A 20,782-nucleotide genomic window follows, 5' to 3' on the forward strand; every position below is an offset into this window, starting at 1 on the left:
AAAGTAGATCCCTAACATCATGTCCTTTCGTTCCTGTATATTTTAATATGTATTCCTTTGGCCATTTTCTTGAATACCAATGTCATTATCACATTAACAATATTACCACTAATTCTTTTGGGTAACATCTAAAATAATGAAATTTCTGTGTCTTAAAAATATCTTTTTATAGATTGGTTCATTCTAATCAGAATCTAAACAGTTGGTTCACTCATTGAATTTGGTTGTTTTTTCTCTTAAATCTCTCAGTCTAGAGCAATTTTCTCTGTCTCTCTCTCTCTCTCTTTTTAGTGGGCGGGGGGGGTGTTGCTATTGCCTTGTAGGCATCAGGTCATCAATCTTGTAGAATCCCAACATTCTGAGGTTGTCTTTACCTTCCTTGTAGTGAACTTGTTCGTCTATTTCCTGAATTTTCTATGAAATGGAAGTCAAGTCTACAGAGGCTTGATAAGTTCAGTTTTTTTTGTTGTTGTTTGTTTTTTATTTTATTTGTTTTATTTTTGGCTGCATTGGGTCTTCGTTGCTGCGCACGGGCTCTCTGTAGTTGCAGCAAGTGGGAGCTACTCTTTGTCACGGTGTGCGGGCTTCTCATTGCGGTGGCTTCTCTTATTGCGGAGCACAGGCTTTAGGTGCATGGACTTCAGTAGTTGTGGCACACAGGCTCAGTAGTTGTGGCTCATGGGCTCTAGATCACAGGCTCAGCAGTTGTGGCGCACGGGCTTAGTTGCTCTGCATCATGTGGGATCTTCCCAGATCAGGGCTCGAACCCATGCCCCCTGCATTGGCAGGTGGATTCTTAACCACTGTGCCACCAGGGAATCCCCAGGTCCATTTATTTGATAAAGAATAGCACATACTTTTTTTTCCTCTTTTAAAAACTCAAGTGAATATGTTTAATTATGAAAGCTATTTCCTTTTCCATGCCAGGTAGAATAATGATTTTTAGTTTTATTGGCTGGTAAGAATAATGTAGGTCAATTTTTAGCCTAGGTATCCTTTTTGTGATCCACCTTCAAAGCTTTCCTTCCCTATATGCTCAAGGAATGCAAATTAAATATTAATACAAAAAATTTGAACATAGACTGTATATTTGCTGAAATTTAGAAAAAAGAAATAGCAGTCAGATCACTAAACAGAATGTTACTATAGTATAAATCACCTCAATACTTTAGAACTCCATTTTAGCAAGCAGATTTGTTTAAATAAGATCAAACTCCAATGTTAGAAGTCCTTGAATAATAGAATTCAAATGTTATTTTGGAAAAATAAATGTAAGCCCAAGATTTTTTAATGTAGCTAATTGATTGTTTTTTCCTGGTTATAACTAAAGTCAGGAGGCCTGTCTCGAATTTTGACTCCACCTGGGTTTTGCTTTCCTCATTTGTAAAGTGAGAGATTTGGAATAGGCATACTGTGGGTTCTTTTACAATTCTCAATGATTCTATGAAAATCTGTAAAATTTTATTATTTTTTATAGTTTAGTATATTTTATCTTTTGAATTATAGTCTATTAATGTTTTGATATTTTAAATTATTAAAGAAATTTTATTCTGTGTGGAAATACAATATTCCTATACTTTTGATCAGAAGAGGATTTTCTTTTATACTCCTAGGAATTTCAAGAACAGTTGAAAATCACCACCTTTAAAGATCTGGTAATCAGGGACAAGGAACTGACTGGGGCATTAATTGCTTCTCTAATCAACTGCTACATCAGAGATAATGCTGCTGTTGATGGCATTAGTTTACACTTACAGGACATCTGCCCACTTCTGTATAGCACTGATGATGCAGTTTGTTCTAAGGTATGATGCTTTGTTACCCATTTCAGTGTTTCTTACAGGATGTTTCATGGTATGATGAAAGCACACTAGAATTGTAATCAGGAACTGTTGTCTTTTGTTTGACATACGACCTTGGGTGGGTCTTTTAACCTTCCATGGCGTCAGGATCCTCATCTGTGTAAGAAAGACGTTGGAATGTATTATTTCTTAAAATCCGTATATAAATTTTTCATAAAGAATCTTTGATAGTATTTCTAGACGGTATTTAAAAAATGGTTAACTATGCCTTTCCTTAAAACTTAAGAAAAAATCACTAAAACTTTGTAATAAATTAGAGCTAATTGGGCAGTTTTTATTGATCCTTTCCTACAGGTGAAAAAAATTTTTTAAATCAGTGTTGCTCAGACTGCCTGCTGACCAATAATGTATTGACTAGGCAAGAGATTTACCAGTCAAAAGCTGTCTTGCTTACATATTTGTGAGAGGAATTAAGAATAGCTAGGATTTTTTGGTCAAAAACTTTTCTGCTTAAAATTAAGAAGAAGTAAGTTTGTAGAGTTGTTTTTATCTTTGATGATAATCAACCGGATGTAAATTTAAACATAGACTAAACAAAACTTGTATTGACAGCATCATCCACGTGCTTGTATCTTAAGTTCTTGTCGTCTCTACTTCTAGGCAAATGAGCTTCTCCAGCGTTCCCGACAAGTTCAAAATAAGATTGAAAAGGAAAGAATGTTAAGGGAATCATTAAAGGAGTATCAAAAAATCAGCAATCAAGTGGACCTGTCCAGTGTTTGTGTTCAGTATAGACAAGGCAAGAAACAAAATGTTCTTCATACCTTCTGCTTAACTCGGAGGGATATCTTCCTTCAGCTTTCAGTAGCCCAAGTGATATGACATAGGGAATTCATTTCTTACGTCTTACTATTTGATGACTGCACCAGCTTCTACAAAAGCTATAACGCTCTTTTTATGTCTTGAAATGTGTAACTTTTTAACATTGGGGTTTCAGTCCTATTCCAGTTAAACTACTACCTGTGTTAGATTGCTTTCTGGGTTACACTTATTTTTCAGATGCTTTAGATTCTTTTGACTAATTTTAAAAATACTACCTGTCTGCTCACTTTAAAATTACTTTAAATCAAATCTAACATAATGTAGTAACTGTTAGTACAGGTACTACTTTGAATCCTAAGATTTTTTTTCCATCAAGGAACTGCAACCCTCCTTTTTGCTATTTTAAATATGAAATTTTTTTGCAATGAAGAAAATACATTTAATAGCTGCCTTTAAGGCATGTTGGAACCTAGTTCTTCGGTAGACTCATCAGAAATATTTTATATGATGTTGTCACCTGGGTGACTGATATACAGTAGAAACCTCATAGTAGTAAACATAATAACCTTGATCAGTATTTTTATAAGCCATCTAAGGACAATGTATCCACTTAATAATATGCCTTAACTCTTTGTCCTTTGTCTTTCCTATTAGTGCGTTTTTATGAGGGTGTAGTGGAGCTCTCTCTTACTGCTGCAGAGAAAAAAGATCCTCAGGGTCTTGGACTTCATTTCTATAAACATGGAGAACCAGAAGACGACATCGTGGGACTTCAGGCTTTCCAAGAAAGGTGAGTTTTATCACCTTAACAGATGCAACTTTATGGTTATAGACTTTTCTTTGTGTAAAGTTTGATTGATGGTATTAGGAAAATAATAACTTCAAGTACAACTCATAAAATTGAATTACGCTTTCACCTAAAAATGTCTTGTTTTATCAAAGGTGTGAATCAGTATTCTAATTATTAGCCTAGGGATAAAATTATAGCCTGGTGGGAATTCTTAAGGACCTAAATGTTTTTGAACTTGCCTCTTTGGTTTTCCTGAGATTGTATTAATGTCAATTTGAAATGCAATTACGATTTTGGAAACAAAACTGCTGCCTCACCTGCCCCACTGCCAATGTCTGGTTCTGGATGAAGATTAGTATTTTAAAGGATGAATTTTAAATGTTCACAGATTATTAGAGACTGTTTAAAAAAAAAAGTATGTCCAGGGCTTCCCTGGTGGCGCAGTGGTTAAGAATCCACCTGCCAATGCAGGGGATACGAGTTCGAGCCCTGGTCCAGGAAGATCCCACATGCAGAGCAACTAAGCCCGTGTGCCACAACTACTGAGCCTACGCTCTAGAGCCTGCGTGCCACGACTACTGAAGCCTATGCTCCTAGAGCCCGTGCTCCACCACAAGAGAAGCCACCACCATGAGAAGCCCACGCACCACAACGAAGAGTAGCCCCTGCTCGCTGCAACCAGAGAAAGCCAGTGCGCAGCAACAAAGACCCAATGCAGCCAAAAATAAATAAATAAATTTATTAAAAAAAAAAAAAAACAGTAAAATAAGCAATATTTAAAAAAAAAAAAGTATGTCCATAAAGGAAATACATAACCAAAGATGTGTTTCATTTTTATGACTTTACCCTTTTAAACAAGTGCTTCTCAAACCTATTGAAAGAGCATATGATTTGTATTGTTTTTATTTTTTTTTTGCGGTACGCGGGCCTCTCACTATGGCCTCTCCCGTTGCGGAGCGCAGGCTCAGCGGCCATGGCTCATGGGCCTAGCCGCTCTGCAGCATGTGGGATCTTCCCGGACCGGGGCACGAACCCGTGTTCCCTGCATCGGCAGGCGGACTCTCAACCACTGCACCACCAGGGAAGTCCTGTTTTTATTTTTATTTATTTATTTTTAATTTTATTGGAGTATAGTTGCTTTACAGTGTTGTGTTACTTTCTACTGTACAGCAAAGTGCATCAGCTATACGTATTACATATATCCCCTCTTTTTTGGATTTCCTTCCCATTTAGGTCACTACAGAGCATTAAGTAGAGTTCACTGTGCTACACAGTAGGTTCTCAACTATGGATACTATGTATAAAATAACTAATGATTTGTATTATTTTTAATACCAAATTGTGTGTGTGTGTATTTTCTCCAAAATTCTCTTTAGTTTATATTTCAATTACATAAGATAAACCAATTGATAACTAAATCATGGAATTGCTCCTTTTTCATTCTTTTTCAGATTAAACAGTTACAAGTGTATTACAGATACACTTCAAGAACTGGTAAATCAAAGTAAGGCTGCTCCTCAGTCTCCCAGCGTGCCCAAAAAACCCGGACCTCCAGTGTTGTCGTCTGATCCCAATATGCTGAGTAATGAAGAAGCAGGCCATCATGTAAGGGACATAGCATATTTTCGTTCTGAAAATACACTGTGTTTAGATGTTCTGTGTGGTGGTGGTGGCATAACCATCTTGGAAAGGGTAGTAACTCTTAGAATTTACCATTTAAGGATTCTTGATTTCTTACCAGAAGCTTATAAGGCTAAGGAGTCGTGTCGAGCCTTTAACTGTGCTAATTTTTACTGTTTTCTTTATTTTAGTTTGAACATATGCTTAAATTGTCTCAAAGATCCAAAGATGAACTCTTTAGTATTGCCCTTTATAATTGGCTAATACAAGCTGACCTTGCAGATAAACTGCTACAGGTAAAAAATATTTTTATACCATTGTTGTTAATTTATATTTTTAAGTAGCATAACTCAGTGGGTTAAGCACATATAGTCATAAGGAAATTCAGTTTTTCACCCTGTACCAACCGTTAGGTGTTAGTGAAAAGCCAAGTAACGTAATACCTTTTCCTAGTGAGCAAGGTAGTCTGTTGGTCTAGTTTTCTTGTTATTTAGAAGCTGATTGGGATTGTGGGATGAAAATCAATGGATTATGAGTTAGGAGACCTGCACTTTGTCTTAGCTCTGCCATTAAGCCACTTCACAAATAAATGTCTTTTCGCTACCCTAAGTCATAGTGTTCCTCATTCTGTAAAATGAATATATGGCATTTGATAATTGCAAAGATGCTTTTGAGCTCAGAATCTAGGAATCAATAGCTGTGTTCTCAAAGTTTATTAAAAGATTTGTAATTGGATTATAATAAATTGTTTTTATCAACCTAATGCAACTATCATAGCAATTCTTTGAATAACTGTGGTAAAACAATCATTTATAACGAGAAAAATTGCCCTCTCATATCTGTTACTGGATTATAATATTGCTTATGTATTCATAAAACAAGGCACACCTATAAAATGATATATTTACTATCTGAAGAGCAAGTGGGTAGTCCGAAAATGTTTCTGATTAACTTTACAATTTCCAGATTGCTTCTCCATTTCTGGAGCCACATCTAGTCCGAATGGCCAAAGTTGATCAAAACAAAGTTCGTTACATGGATTTACTCTGGAGGTATTATGAGAAGAACAGAAGTTTTAGCAATGCTGCTCGTGTCCTATCCAAATTGGCTGACATGCATAGGTATGGCCTAATATTCTCACTGTGACAAATAATTGATAACTGGGCTATACCTAGTTACATCCAGATTTCAGATATTAAATAAAACCTTATTCAGGTTATACATATATAAAACTTTTATGCTTTTACTTGGATTTATCTAAAGTTTATAGTTTTCTCTCTTTGTTTTTAATAATGTGTAGCAGGTACCAAATACCTCCTACTAAATAGACTCTATTCAAACTGTCTTGTAAATCCTTTTCTTTAAAGTATGTCTTTAGATTCTTTCCTATTAACAGCAATTAATTACTATTCTTTTTCTTTTTTAATATTTTTTTATTTGGTTGCGCTGGGTCTTAGTTGAGGCAGGCGGGCTGCTTAGTTGCGGCATGTGGGCTCCTTAGTTTCGGCTCACTGTCTCCTTAGTTGTGGCATGCGAACTTTTAGTTCTGGCATGCATGTGAGATCTAGTTCCCTGACCAGGGATTGAACCCGGGCCCTCTGCCTTGGGACCGTGGAGTCTTAACCACTGCGTCACCAGGGAAGTCCCTTAATTACTATTTTTAACTAAAGGACAATAAATACTTCTCAAAGTCTTTATAATTTTAAATGTTTAACAAATTCCAGGCTAATTTCCTCTACTCTCTTTAAATTACTGAATAGGTCTTGGAGCACATATATTGAGGATTGTTAAGAATCCTGTTAAAGAGTGCATTGAAATTTCTAATTAGATTGTCATATCAAAAGACAACTTAAAATTTTGGACAGATCATTAATTTGACCCTCTTTTCATTTGGAATTTTCTTTGCCACAATAGTGCAGTGCTATTTCCAAAATCTGGAGATTGGTTAAGTTAGGACAAGGAGGTGTTTGAGACAAGGTTGTTATTAAACCAAGTTAATCAGAATGGTTACTTAAATCACCCAGATATGGCTAATAGCAAGTGTGAGAGTTTGTGTATCTGTTTGTGTGTGTGCTCATGCAGTTGTAATTATTGCATGTGTGGGCCCAAGGCATTTTTGGTCTTCTTGCTATCTTTGGTCTTAATAGTCATTTGGTTTTTTTTCTTTTTTTTTTTTGTTTCTTTTTTTCTTTTTGGCTGTGTTGGGTCTTTGTTACTGCACACAGGCTTTCTCTAGTTGCGGCGAGCGGGGGCTACTCTTTGTTGTGGTGTGTGGGCTTCTCATTGCAGTGGCTTCTCTTGTTGTGGGGCATGGGCTTTAGGCACGTGGGCTTCAGTAGCTGTGACACACAGGCTCAGTAGTTGTGGCTCGTGGGCTCTAGAGTGCAGGCTCAGTAGTTGTGGTGCTCGGGCTTAGTTGCTCCACGGCATGTGGGATCTTCCTGGACCAGGGCTCGAACCCATTTCCCCTGCATTGGCAGGTGGATTCTTAACCACTGCGCCACCACAGAAGCCCCCTAGAGTGGCATTTAATTGCCCTTTCATTAATATTTACTGACCTTGTTCCTTGTTATAACAGTTACTATATTCTTGTTATAAAATATTCAGAAATCCTCTAACTTTTAAGAACAGTGCCCATTGTCCATATCTACTTCACACACAAACACATAACCTAATTTCCTCCTCATGTGAGAGACCCTATACGTCTTACCAGCTCGCAGTTTACCGTCTCTTTCCACAATAAAATCTTTTTCCGACTATTATGTTACTCTCTTTCTCACTACACTTTTTTTTTTAATTTATTATTTATTAATTTATTTTTGGCTGCGTTGGGTCTTTGTTGCTGTGCGTGGGCTTTCTCTAGTTGCGGCAAACAGGAGGATACTCTTTGTTGCGGTGCCTGGGCTTCTCATTTCAGTGGCTTCTCTTGTTGTGGAGCACGGGCTCTATGCACACAGGTTTCAGTAGTGGCTCACGGGTTCTAGAGCACAGGCTCAGTAGTTGTGGTGCACGGGCTTAGTTGCTCCGCGGCATGTGGGATCTTCCTGGACCAGGGCTCGAATCCGTGTCCTCTGCATTGGCAGGTGGATTCTTAACCACTGCGCCACCAGGGAAGCCCTCATGACACTCTTTTTACATATGTAGGCTGCACCAAGTAAGTTGGCGGCTATAGTGTTATACTTTTTTTTTTTTTTTTTTTTTTTTTTTTGCGGTACGCGGGCCTCTCACTGTTGTGGCCTCTCCCGTGGCGGAGCACAACCTCTGGATGCGCAGGCTCAGCAGCCATGGCTCACGGGCCCAGCCGCTCCACGGCATGTGGGATCTTCCCGGACCGGGGCACGAACCCGTGTCCCCTGCATCGGCAGGCGGACTCTCAACCACTGTGCCACCAGGGAAGGCCCAAGTGTTCTACTTTAAATAATTTGGAAATATTACCCATGTTGAAAATGTTTGTTTCAAGTGGGTTTTTTTTTAAGAGATGAGAAGGGAGGTAAAGGAAAGCCTTTTAGAAGCAAAGCTCCTAAAGGTACAGAGTCCTTTATATTTGATCTTAAGAGATGGTCAGTGCTAATTACCTGTCATCCACACACGTACTTTGCAAGATAGGAGAAAGGAGTTAATCCTTTCTTTCTTTTGGTTTCTTTTTGGAAGGGGAAAACTTATAGGAACCATAGCTATGTAGAAGGACAGTTTTTTAAGTAAGACCTTCTCTGAAAGTAAAAGAAAGCCAGTTTTTTCCTGATTCAGATTGGCATTCATGGGGATATCAAAAGTTTCATTTCATACTCGTTGATCTGAGGGGTTGCCAACAACTAAATGAGTTAGTATGTTTGTTTTTAATGCCAAGTTGCTTTATAATGTCAAAGACCCAGGTCTGATGGACTTAGGGGATTAGAAAGGACTGAAGATGGTAATCATGGAGGTGGATACATGCTTAGGGCATTCTGACACCTGTCCGTCAATCAGCCAGCAAATAGATTTTGAGTACCAGTGATAATTCAAGGCATTGAGGAAGGGAGTAGTGAACAAGATCAACACCATCCCTGCTCCTAAGGAGCTCTCATTCTAGTGGGCAAAGACCATAGACAGACAAGTTCAGATTCTATAAATACAGTAAAAACAGGATTTTACAGTAGAAAGTGCCTTGGGGAATGGGGAGCTGCTTTAGTTAAGATTGGTCAGAGAAGGCCTCAGACAAATTGTCATTAAAATTGATTCTCAAATGACAGGAAGAGGCAGCTATTAAAGAAATGGAGGAAGTGGTTTAAGCACAGAAGCGATGGTCTCTGAAGAGGCACTGCATCAGATTTAAGTTTATCATGTTTAGGGTACAAAAAAGAAAGCCAGTAGGGTTGGAAATGGTGAACAAGGGAGGAATGAGATGAGGTTGGAGGAGTAGGTAAAGGAGATTGGAGGGTCTTAAGAAAGCATGTGACGTGATCTGATTTTTGTTTTTAAGGGGTCACTCTAGTTGCTGTGTGGAAAATGAAATGTAGTATTTGCCATATTAAGGTAGAGAAGTAAAGAATATGAGGAATAATAAAAAGTTTAATTTAATTTTAGAATAATCCAAGTTTTTAATATACTGAAGTTTTAAAATAGGAAGTTACTTTTTGGATGTAAAGATAAGTATTTATGTGTTGACTTAAGTTGTGGATCTCTTTTATTAGAAATCCTCTAATTTTTCAAGTTTCAAATGGCCTTTTATGTTAATTTGGCATAAATAGTACATCATAGCTGATATATATGTATATTGGATCCTTAAGAATTCACATGAATAAAAATAAGGATTTTCCCCCCAGCACAGAAATTTCACTTCAGCAGCGACTAGAGTACATTGCTCGTGCCATTCTTAGTGCCAAAAGTTCCACTGCCATTTCATCAATAGCTGCAGATGGTGAATTCCTTCATGAATTAGAAGAAAAAATGGAAGTAAGTGCTAACGACACTTAAGTCTTATCCACATTGATTAGTAACCACGTGTTAGTCCACTTCCTCTCTTCCCCTAGTAGATAATAGGTCTGTAGCAGTCAGTATTAATTTTAATCTTTTATGCCTTCTTTTTTTCTTTTCATATTTATATATAAATCTTTTAAAGGATTTTAATGATACAGCATTTGGGTCCTAGGACATTGCTGTAATCTAAAAGTTTCCTCTATGGCATTTCTAAAGATTTATTCTAACTATTCTAACACCAAGCAGATTATGTCACATTCACTGTTTATTCTGGAGGCTAATAAGTAGATGTGTAGAGTGGGCTAAACTGCCTTTACTAAGAGACACAAAAATGTATAATGGTCCACATACAAAAGCTTATTTCTCATTCACAAAATCCAGAGTTGGTGTTCCTGATTGGCATGTTGCTTTCTTCCACTTGGCGATGTCAGTTCCCAAGTTCTATTTTCTGGCTCTACCATTCCAATGGCCTTACCTTTTTCTTTAATCAAAGGGAGGAAAGGTGAAAAGAGCATGTAAGAAGCACATTCACTCTTAAAAAACCTCAACCCTGAAGTGGCATACTGTACTTCTGTTGACATTCCTTTGAAGAGAACATAGTCTTACAGCCATACTCCTAGCAGAGGAGGCCGGGAAGTAGAGGCTGGCCATTTTGTCTGGCTATAATCATGGGCAAAACAGGTGTTGGTGAGTAGCAAAGGCTCTCTGTCACAGCACAGTCCCTGTGTAATCTTCTGTTGTAATGAAGCGTTGCTAGTCTGTTATGATAAAAGTCTTTATACATTTTTTAAAATTTGGGTAGAATTGACATGTAACAGTTGCTAAGGTATACAACATAATGATTAAATTTTTCTATATATTGCAAAATGATCACCACAGTAAGTCTAGTTAGCATCTGTCACCATAAATGATTACAAAAAAATTTATTTTCTTGTGATGAGGACTCTTTAAGACCTACTCTTTTAGCAACTTTCAAAATATGCAACACAGTATGATTAACTGTAGACACTATGCTGTTATTTATATATTATTTTTATTTTAACAAACTTAAAGTCAGATACTAGGAGTCATTCCTTCAAGTACCTGGTGATTTATCATGAAGAACTTAAGATTTGATTTTTTTTCTACCCAAACTAGGTTGCTAGGATCCAACTTCAGATACAAGAGACACTACAAAGGCAATATTCCCATCATTCTTCTGTACAGGATGCAATTTCTCAGCTGGACTCTGAGCTAATGGACATAACTAAGGTAATAAAAAAGCAAGTGAAATTCCTATAGTAGTCACCTATTATCATGTTTCTTTTGCATTTTATTTTGTGTTTAAGATAAGCCATCTTTGGAAGCATATCACTGAGCTGACACATCACCACTGTGGTATCTCACTCTTGCTATGTTTCTCTTTCCAGGTCAATTTCTATCAAGAATCTATCAGCCTCACATGGGGCTTTGTTAAAACTCCTGCCACCTATTTTATGGCCTTGTTTCTTATCTTGAAAAAGTAATTTATCTTTGCTTAACTCTCCAAGCCTCTCCCACTCTGTACCCTTCTGAACAGTTTCTTTTTCAATTATTCATGGACATTTCTCTAAGAACCCTGAAGCACCGTTAGATTTGTCAGTATTTCCGTGATTTTTCAAACCTTAGTTTAGACAACACTAATTATAAAAGAAATGTCATTGCAGTATCTTGCTCTCAGCCAAGAAAAAAAAAGGCACACATATTTATATCTGTTTAAATGTGTTTTCCATGCATTTACCTTTTTTTTTTTTTTCGGTACACGGGCCTCTCACTGTTGTGGCCTCTCCCGTTGCGGAGCGCAGGCTCAGCGGCCATGGCTTACGGGCCCAGCCGCTCCGCGGCATGTGGGATCTTCCTGGACCGGGTCACAAACCCGCGTGCCCTGCATCGGCGGGCGGACTCTCAACCACTGTGCCACCAGGGAAGCCCGCATTTACCATTCTTAATCTGGCATTACGACCACCTACATGTCATCACATCTTTGTATCATATTTTTGAAACTTTAGATAAAATCTTTGGTTACTTTTAACTTTGAGGGAGTTCTTCACTGTTAATTTCTGAATACTAATCTCTGGTTGGATGTTGGCATTTTCTCCTACAGCTTTATGGGGAATTTGCTGACCCATTTAAACTGGCAGAATGTAAACTTGCAATAATTCACTGTGCTGGTTATTCAGACCCTATACTGGTGCAGACACTTTGGCAAGATATCATAGAGAAAGGTAAGTGTTCATTTATAGGTGTATTAGCTGTACGTTATTTAGTGACTTAGTAGAAGAGTGAATGCAAGCTGTTAACGGTCATATATTTAGGGCTCATGAGAATTGTATATACCTAAACAGAGGGAAGTAGAGGGTACTTGATATGGTGGAGGGCGATCCTGTAGAGAATGATCCCAGTAAATATTTGAGAGGACCCTCAGAAAAGATGTGTCATTTTTGTGGTTTATACTGCTTAATAAGGGATTCTGAGACACTTAGCTCGGAATCTCATAACTAGTGCCCTGGTAAGTGGAAAGTATATCAGACAGTAACAGAAACACAGAATCTGCTCATTATATTAACGTGCGTAGAAGTTCTAGTATTTTGTACCTTGAAACAGAATAAAATAGTCAATTTAAAATTTTCACAATGAAAACAGTTTGGGTTTCTACTGACATGTCTCTTTCTTACAGAACTGAATGAAAGCGTGACATTGAGCTCCCCAGACAGGATGCATGCTCTTAGTCTCAAGATTGTGCTCCTTGGCAAGATGTATGCCGGCACACCTCGTTTCTTTCCTCTGGGTAAGCCATAACCTTAGCTACGGTTGTGGGGCTTTTATCTTTTTGTTTTGACGGTTTTCTTCATTGACATGGAAAAATAATGGTTTGTAGGGCAAAATCATTTTGTTGTTGCTATTTATTAGCTCTGCAGTTTCATTCTACCTCTCCAGAAAGAAACACCTCCAAAGAATAGCAGAATTTGTTGATGAATAGTTGGGTATGAAACTCTCTTTGCTTGACCTTCCAAGTTGATATATCTATCTTCGGATAGTCTGACTAACAGACCGTAGTGGTTGTGTTACTGGTAACCCTATACACACTTGAAGAGAAGGGGAAAATAGCTGATGTTTTTGTGCATGGATGATCTGTGATTGATTCAACTGCCCCCTGTTATATTGAGGGCATATTTTTCTTTAAAATAGCAAGTAGTTGTGTTAAAAATGTAATTTTTGTGAACTCCTTTCTTAACCAGATATACTGACTATTTGTTATGTAGGAGACTCTGTTATAAGCCATTTGCCAACCTATAATGTCTTCCTCGGTTATAAACCAATAGACTCAACATAAATATATTCATACAGTAGAATGTTAAATAAGCACTTTGTGTTTTTGAAAAATGTTGAGAAACATGAAAACACTTATAACATAACATCAAATTGTTTTTAAAATATGAAGATCCAGACTTGTTTATAGACCTTCTCTGATTTAGGGTTTATTCCCTGGACATGGTAAGAAATAAAACTATTATAATCATACCCTTATTTCTTGTAAGTACAGTATTAAAAACTGCCATGCCAAAACAACAAAAAACTGCCATGCCATTTCATTGATCAGGAAAATAAAGAAAAAATAAAGAGCAACTGTATATATATGTCTTATGAGTATGTGAAACCTGACAATTTTAATAGCAAAAAGGCCACATTGTACACAATCCCTTTTGAGGGTATTTCTGCTTTGACTTATGATTTTTAATTGTTGAACCCAATAAAATTTAGGGTAGAAGAGGCCTTCCTTTTTCTATCACTCTCTCAATGGCAAACAGGTTCCAGGGGGCTTCAAACTAGAACAAATTGAGTCTTTAGAATTTTTATTACCTTTCCAGAATCTCTGTATGGTAACTTGTAGGGGAGATGCAGGTTCAGTGGCACTATTTTCAGTGACTCCTCTTGCCCATGGTTACTCACATTGGTCAGTCTCAGATTTTAGATACCATAAGTAAGAATTTGATTGTTACTGTTAAGATCTTATTTATGGGACTTCCCTGGTGGCACAGTGGTTAAGAATCCGCCTGCCAATGCACGGGACATGGGTTCGATCCCTGGTCCAGGAAGATGCCACATGCCGTGGAGCAACTAAGCCCCTGTGCCACAACTACTGAGCCTGCGCACTAGACCCCGCAAGCCACAACGAGAGAAGCCACTGCTATGAGAAGCCCGCGCACCACAACGAAGAGAAGTAGCCCCCGCTGGACGCAACTAGAGAAAGCCCACGCGCAGCAACGAAAACCCAACGCAACAATCAATCAATCAATCAATTTAAAACAAAAAATCTTATTTATGATGTAACAGGTAGTAAAAAGTGAGACTGGGACCACAGTTACAATCATCAAAATAAATAACTTATGAATCTTATGAATATTACATTTAATATTTCTAAAATCTAGATGCAGTAGTGCTTCTTTTCTGAAAAGCTGTTAAATTGAAGATATAGTATTTCAAGATATTAAATATTATCAGTGGGTCCTCTCCAATAGTGGAATTGTGAATGCTCTCTATTTTCTTCTTGTTCTTTTGCTGTTTTCCAAATTCACTATAAGTTTTTTCTCTAATAGCTTTAAAGTGTGTAATTGAATGGTTTTAGCATATTTACAGAGTTGTGCAACCATCATCACAATTAAATTTAGACCATTTTCATCACCCCAAAAAGGAAATTATATCCACCTTCAGCCCTAAGCAACCACTGTTTTACTTTCTATCTCTATAGGTTTGCCTATATTTCGGTATATGCCTTATTTTTTATTAAAAGAAATTTTTAAATTGTTTTTTAAAAGATTTTCCTGTAGAAACTGTTTAGTTATGAGTAAGGCCTACTTTTTAGTATCAAGAGTTAACAATTCTACAACAACAAAAAATAGTAGTTATATGAGGTGAAGGACATGTTAACTAACCTTATTGTGGAAAACATTTTGCAATATGTATGTGTATCAAATTATCACATTTATACCTTAAACTTAGCGTTACATGTCAATTATATCTCAGTAACACTGGGCGCAAAAACAGAGTTAACAATCCCAACTTCTGGTCCTTTTCTCTCCCCAGATTTTATTGTGCAGTTCTTAGAGCAGCAAGTTTGTACTTTGAACTGGGATGTGGGTTTTGTGATACAGACAATGAATGAAATTGGAGTGCCATTACCTAGACTACTGGAAGTATATGATCACTTGTTCAAGTCACGGGTAAGGAAAATATTAAATAAAATAAAATAATTAGTTAAATCAATTAACTTTCTAGATACAGGAGCGGAGTATTTTGCTTGTGTGTTTGTAAGTATCTCATCTAATACAGTTGTATCAGAAATTTGCTTCATTGGTTAAGCAAATTATGCTTCAGACTTTTTTAAAACCAGTAATGAGAGTTGTTTTGCTATATATCGTGATAAAAATCAAATCTTTTTTAATATTAATAAACATAATTATATATGCTTTACTTTTAGTGGAACAGGCTAAATACATGAAGAATTATCATTTACTTCAAAGAAACAAAATATCAGTGTGTTTATTCACTGTAACCTCATCTAAAATATCAGTGCTTAAAGATCTTTCCACAAGAAAAGAAAATTTAACTATGTATGGTGACGGGTGGTAACTAGACTTACTATGGTGATCATTTTGCAGTGAAAGCAAACGGTGAATCACTGTATTGTACACCTGGAACCAATATAATGTCATATGTCAGTTACGCCTCAATTTTTTAAAAATGATCTTTCTCACCATATTTAACCTTATTAGACTGTAGATTGTGTAATTTTTATCCTAAGATCAAAAACCAAACAAAACCTGTTGAACTGGATTGCGTTTAATACTAGTCATGATTATAGTACCGTCGTCAAAACATTCATACAGTGCTTTACAAGGCACTTGTATATCTCATTAAAACTCATAATGAGCCCATGATGGAAATGAGCAAGTAGTAGTATCCCCATCTTCTACTACATCTGACAAGGGCAAAGAGGTTAAATAACCTGCTCAAGTCACATGGCTAGTAATGATGAAGCCAGAACTAGAATTAAGATTCTCTGACTCCTGATTTAGTCTCTTATTCACACTATCGGATTAAGTCTGCGTAAGTTCAAAGTAAAAATGGTGTCACAGCCAATAGGAAGAGATGGATTTTCTTCTCTTACTTCAGGTTCCTAAGCAGGAAATTTGTATGCTCTACACAGTGGATCGATACATCAAATATTCTTCCTAAATAACATCACAATGAAGTTTTCAGTGCTATTCATTATTAACCATAATCAGATATATAATTTAGTAACCACATAATATTAAATGCTTATTTTAATATCAGTAAATTTTGCTTTGGACATTGATGACTATTTTAACTAACATAAATGATTAAAAAATCAGTTGACAATTTGCCTTACAACTCATGATGTATTTTTCTTTATAGGATCCATTCTGGAACAGAATGAAGAAGCCACTGCACCTTTTGGATTGTATACATGTACTATTGACAAGATATGTTGAAAATCCTAGCCAAGTTTTAAATTGTGAGAGGTAAGTATGAATTAGATATACTTTATTATATACCAAAGGCTTTTAAATGCACCTAATAAATACCTGGGTAACAAATTTGGAGACAGTGGGGCACGATATGGAAACTAAAAGAAGTATGCGAGATTTAAGCTCTTGTGCATGTTTGCAATAACTACTTGAATGATATCAGTCAGTATTTATGAAAGGTTAGAGTTTTTTCCATTTTTCAACCCTTGTCCTGAAGTCTTTCTAAAGGTGACAGGATAAAATTAATGAATTACTCCTAAACTCCTTTCACTTTGAATTAGTGGCCTAGGAAGTTCAATCATGTATTTGTGATATCAATGGCCATTTCAAGATATATTTGTTTGAGGGGCTTCCCTGGTGGCGCAGTGGTTGGGAGTCCGCCTGCCGATGCAGGGGACACGGGTTCGTGCCCCAGTCCAGGAAGATCCCACATGCCACGGAGCGTCTGGGCCCGTGAGCCATGGCCGCTGGGCCTGCGCGTCCGGAGCCTGTGCTCCGCAACGGGAGAGGCCACAACAGTGAGAGGCCCGCATACCGCAAAAAAAAAAAAAAAGATATATTTGTTTGAAAAGGCCAAATGAATATAAATAATATTAATTTAAGGAGTCATCCCTTACTGCCTCCTTCTCATTATAATAATCTTCAAAAGGGAAATGGTGGTGATGTGGCAATCCACCTACCCCCTGAGTTTCCTTCTCTATTTTCATTTATTTGCCATTTACTTAATTACATGATCCTTGCTCTCATGTGGGACTATAATAAGTAAGGTTAGCAGAAGTTGAAGGGAAGTCCTATAGGAGGAAATGCTTCTAAGTATGTAGATGGTTGATCAGGTGTCTTTTTCATTACAGGAGAAGATTCACAAATCTCTGCCTGGATGCCGTTTGTGGTTATCTGGTTGAGCTCCAGTCTATGAGCTCCTCAGTAACAGTACAGACCATCACTGGGAATTTTAAATCTCTTCAGGCTAAACTAGAACGGCTTCATTAATTATTGTAATGTATTTTCATCCATGCGTTTTGTTCTGTAAAATAAAAGCTCAGCTGGGTCCAGATTTCAGGTGCTATAAGTCTAAGAATTTAAGAATAATTTTAGTAGAAACATGTTTTTAATAAGTGGCTGGTATCAGCAGGCAGTACATTTGCAGGTGAATTCTTTTTTACTACATAATACTGTTTTGTTTTTTAATAATCAGGTTAAACAAATGAAATAAGATTATGATTTTAACACAAAGATAAAAAAATAAAAAACTCTTATTTTGAATTTATAGTATTCATTTTCGAGTTAGTTCAAGTGTCAAAACTTAAATAGGCTAGCTGAGCAGGTCCAGTCCCATAATACTAGATTCTACAACAGTTCCTAAATAGACAAATAAATACTGTCTCTTTTTAAAAGTTATTTAGGTTTTGGGTTTAACCTTGGAAAGAAATTTCTTCCAACTACTGATTTGGTCAGTTACAGTCCTTGTAATACACACCTGGTTGTTTTTTGAGCAAGTGATAAACTTGTAACTAATGTTCTATGTCTTAAAAACCTATGCAGGGAGATACTGTTTTCCCTCAGTGTTCACCTAGCTCTTCTTTGGCCTGGGACTACCGATTCCTTCAAAGCAGTGGTTCTCAAAATGTACACACCAAACTCTCACATCAGCATCATCTGGGAATTTGTTAGAAATTCAAATTCTCCAGCCCAGTCCCAAACCTGCTGAACCCAAAATTTTGGGATGAGTCCCAGCACTCTGTTTTAATAAGCCCTTCAGGACATTCTGGTACATGTCATGTTTGAGAACCATTGCATTAGAGGATACAACTAGTTTATGGATTGAGCTCCCTATCTGATTCCTCCTCCTCCCTCCCCCATCAATAACCACAACACATGTTTCACCCAAGACACACCATATATGAAGCAAAATAGTAATATAAAAATAGTTTTAAAATAGTTTTTAATCTTCAAAATTAGGATGACAAAACCAAGTGCCCCCAAGTCATGGCAACAGGGAGGGAGAAAAAAGTGGGAATGACCAGGTCTAACAAAAAAGCAAGAACATGGACTCCTTTCCTCTTACCTTTTATGCTACCAAGAGTAATTACCTTCTACCTGTTGTCACTAATGTATGTCTAACAATTTTCAAAATACATTTTGAAAATATTTTTCCTTCCACTTTTATTTTTTTCCCAAGACCATGGGTTGCCCTTTCTGTATTCTCTTAGAATTTAACTCCCTTTCTCCTATAATCTTCTAATTTATAATATTTAATAGAATGTCAAAATACCACTCATTAGGTACCACTACCTCTCGTTTTTCAGCTTTTCAGTTTCCTGAGTTTAGATTTTTTGAATATGTAAAATTAATGTATGCTACACATTGTTAATTCTGTAAATTTAAAATTCTGTCATGTCTACTTAAAATGAAAGTCTTGCTTAAATACTGTACTTAGCCACAACTCCAGTTCTGCTACATGTTTTTGTTTTAAGCACATTTACATATAAGCACATTAATATATATGCTAAGTATACTGAACTGAAAATAATGAAGCTACATCTTTCATTAGGGCTAATGTGGCTAAATGGTCCTTAAGAATCAGAAATCTGAACCCTGTTTCTTACATTTGCATAACATCTTTTGAGAGGGTTTAAGAATTCTAACCACACAGCAGATGTTTTCAGTATCCTTTGGAGGGTGGTAAGATTTCTAAGAGAAATTAAGATCCCCCTCCTTCTTTTTAGTTGTCTAGAAGAGTGTTTCTGAAACTTTTAACATTCATAAGAATCACTTCGATAGCCTGTTAAAACAGATGTTCCACCTTCAATGTGATGATGAAACTGGTAAGTGGATCAGACTTGGAGTAGCATTGTTCTAGCACATTCATCCACTTCATTTATACACTTTGTATTTGGTGTTCATTCAACACAGTATTTCTTTATAGTGACTATTAAACATATATAGGCAATGAATAATAAGTGGAACGTATGAAACAGTGCATTCATTGTAGGCAGTGAGGAGTCACTGAAAATCTTGGTTTTGACATATATTTATATTTTAGACAGATCATTTTAGTATGGCAAAATGTTTAGGAAAGAGAAAAATCTATTTTGAGTTAACTGTACAAGGTATGGGATATTGATCCTGAAATTCATGAAATGTATGTTCAGCATTTCTTTAGTATAATATACCTGGACTTACTAGTGACTTGTTCATTGAAAACCTCTCTGCTAACCACATAAATTTCCTCCACTTATATGTTTTATAGTTGATTTCATCTCAGGACTCACATATTACTCATTCTCTTCCTCAGGATACTTCCCACCTCCATCTTTTTTCCTCTTATTCATGAGGGGGAAATTATGATAGTGATACAGTTGTATCAGGAAAATAAAGAAATAGAACATTGAATCTGAAGGTCTTGAAAGGCACATGCTTTCCTTTCATTTTCTATCAGTTTTTTCATTTAAATTCTCTTAATAATAAAAAAAATTTGCAGAATATTTTTGAGTCTTCTAGTAAATCATTTAAACTCTTTGAAGTTTTATTTTCCTCATAAGGAAAGTTTCCTCATAAGGAGATTGAAGCTAAATGATAAGACTTTTAAATCCAAAATTTGTAAGAACTAATGTAATCTATTTTTATTCAGTTTTGTTGTTCTGCTTCACATATTAGTTAAAATACTATTGTTTTTACTCTTTTTCATTTCATATAAACATTTCTACTGCATTATGGCATGTTTGAAATTAAACATTTGTTTTAGAACTCAGCTATGCTTCTTGTATTATGGCAACTCCTCTTAGCAGGAAGAATAACTCTTTTTAAGTTTAATCAGTTTGCCATGTGGGAACTAGGACTATCGTATCTGCAGCCCACACCTGAGTGTCTACTTGTGTAATCAACATTTCCACTTGAATGACTGCCAAAGATCCTCATTCAAAATGTGACCAAATCTGCACTCATTCCTCTATCTCTCTGCCCTTTGCCTCTTCCTGTTCCTCCTCTGTTTTCTACCTGTCTTTATCATCTAATTACTCAAATCAGAAATACAGGTCTCATCTTTAAATTCCTTCCCCTCCCTCCAAATCCAGTTAGTCACCAATTTCTAAGCAAGTCTATTTACTTGATAAAGAAATATCTGTCCAGTTACCTCACTATTTTAGTTTTTTAGAGTTTAGTCAGGTACCCTATTTCACTTGGATGCTTACAATAGTGTCTAAGTGGCTTTCCTGCCTCTAACT

The 20,782-nt window shown here is 36.6% G+C and overlaps 1 protein-coding gene across 1 annotated transcript in view; it reads left to right on the top strand.

Moving 5' to 3' along the window:
• Positions 1 to 20,044, top strand: part of NUP155 (nucleoporin 155) — a 65,945-nt gene extending 45,901 nt beyond the window's left edge. Inside the window, exons 23-35 of the mRNA XM_032627681.1 lie at positions 1,614 to 1,805; positions 2,463 to 2,601; positions 3,279 to 3,414; positions 4,866 to 5,019; positions 5,226 to 5,330; positions 6,001 to 6,155; positions 9,837 to 9,966; positions 11,128 to 11,241; positions 12,113 to 12,233; positions 12,686 to 12,796; positions 15,094 to 15,230; positions 16,447 to 16,553; positions 17,411 to 20,044. Of these exons, the coding sequence (XP_032483572.1) occupies positions 1,614 to 1,805; positions 2,463 to 2,601; positions 3,279 to 3,414; positions 4,866 to 5,019; positions 5,226 to 5,330; positions 6,001 to 6,155; positions 9,837 to 9,966; positions 11,128 to 11,241; positions 12,113 to 12,233; positions 12,686 to 12,796; positions 15,094 to 15,230; positions 16,447 to 16,553; positions 17,411 to 17,549 (1,740 nt within the window). The 3' untranslated portion in view covers positions 17,550 to 20,044. The remainder of the gene's footprint in view (positions 1 to 1,613; positions 1,806 to 2,462; positions 2,602 to 3,278; positions 3,415 to 4,865; positions 5,020 to 5,225; positions 5,331 to 6,000; positions 6,156 to 9,836; positions 9,967 to 11,127; positions 11,242 to 12,112; positions 12,234 to 12,685; positions 12,797 to 15,093; positions 15,231 to 16,446; positions 16,554 to 17,410) is intronic.
• The last annotated feature ends 738 nt before the right edge of the window (positions 20,045 to 20,782 follow it).

Source organism: Phocoena sinus, chromosome 3, assembly GCF_008692025.1.
Source record: "Phocoena sinus isolate mPhoSin1 chromosome 3, mPhoSin1.pri, whole genome shotgun sequence".
NCBI classification, from domain to species: domain Eukaryota; kingdom Metazoa; phylum Chordata; class Mammalia; order Artiodactyla; family Phocoenidae; genus Phocoena; species Phocoena sinus.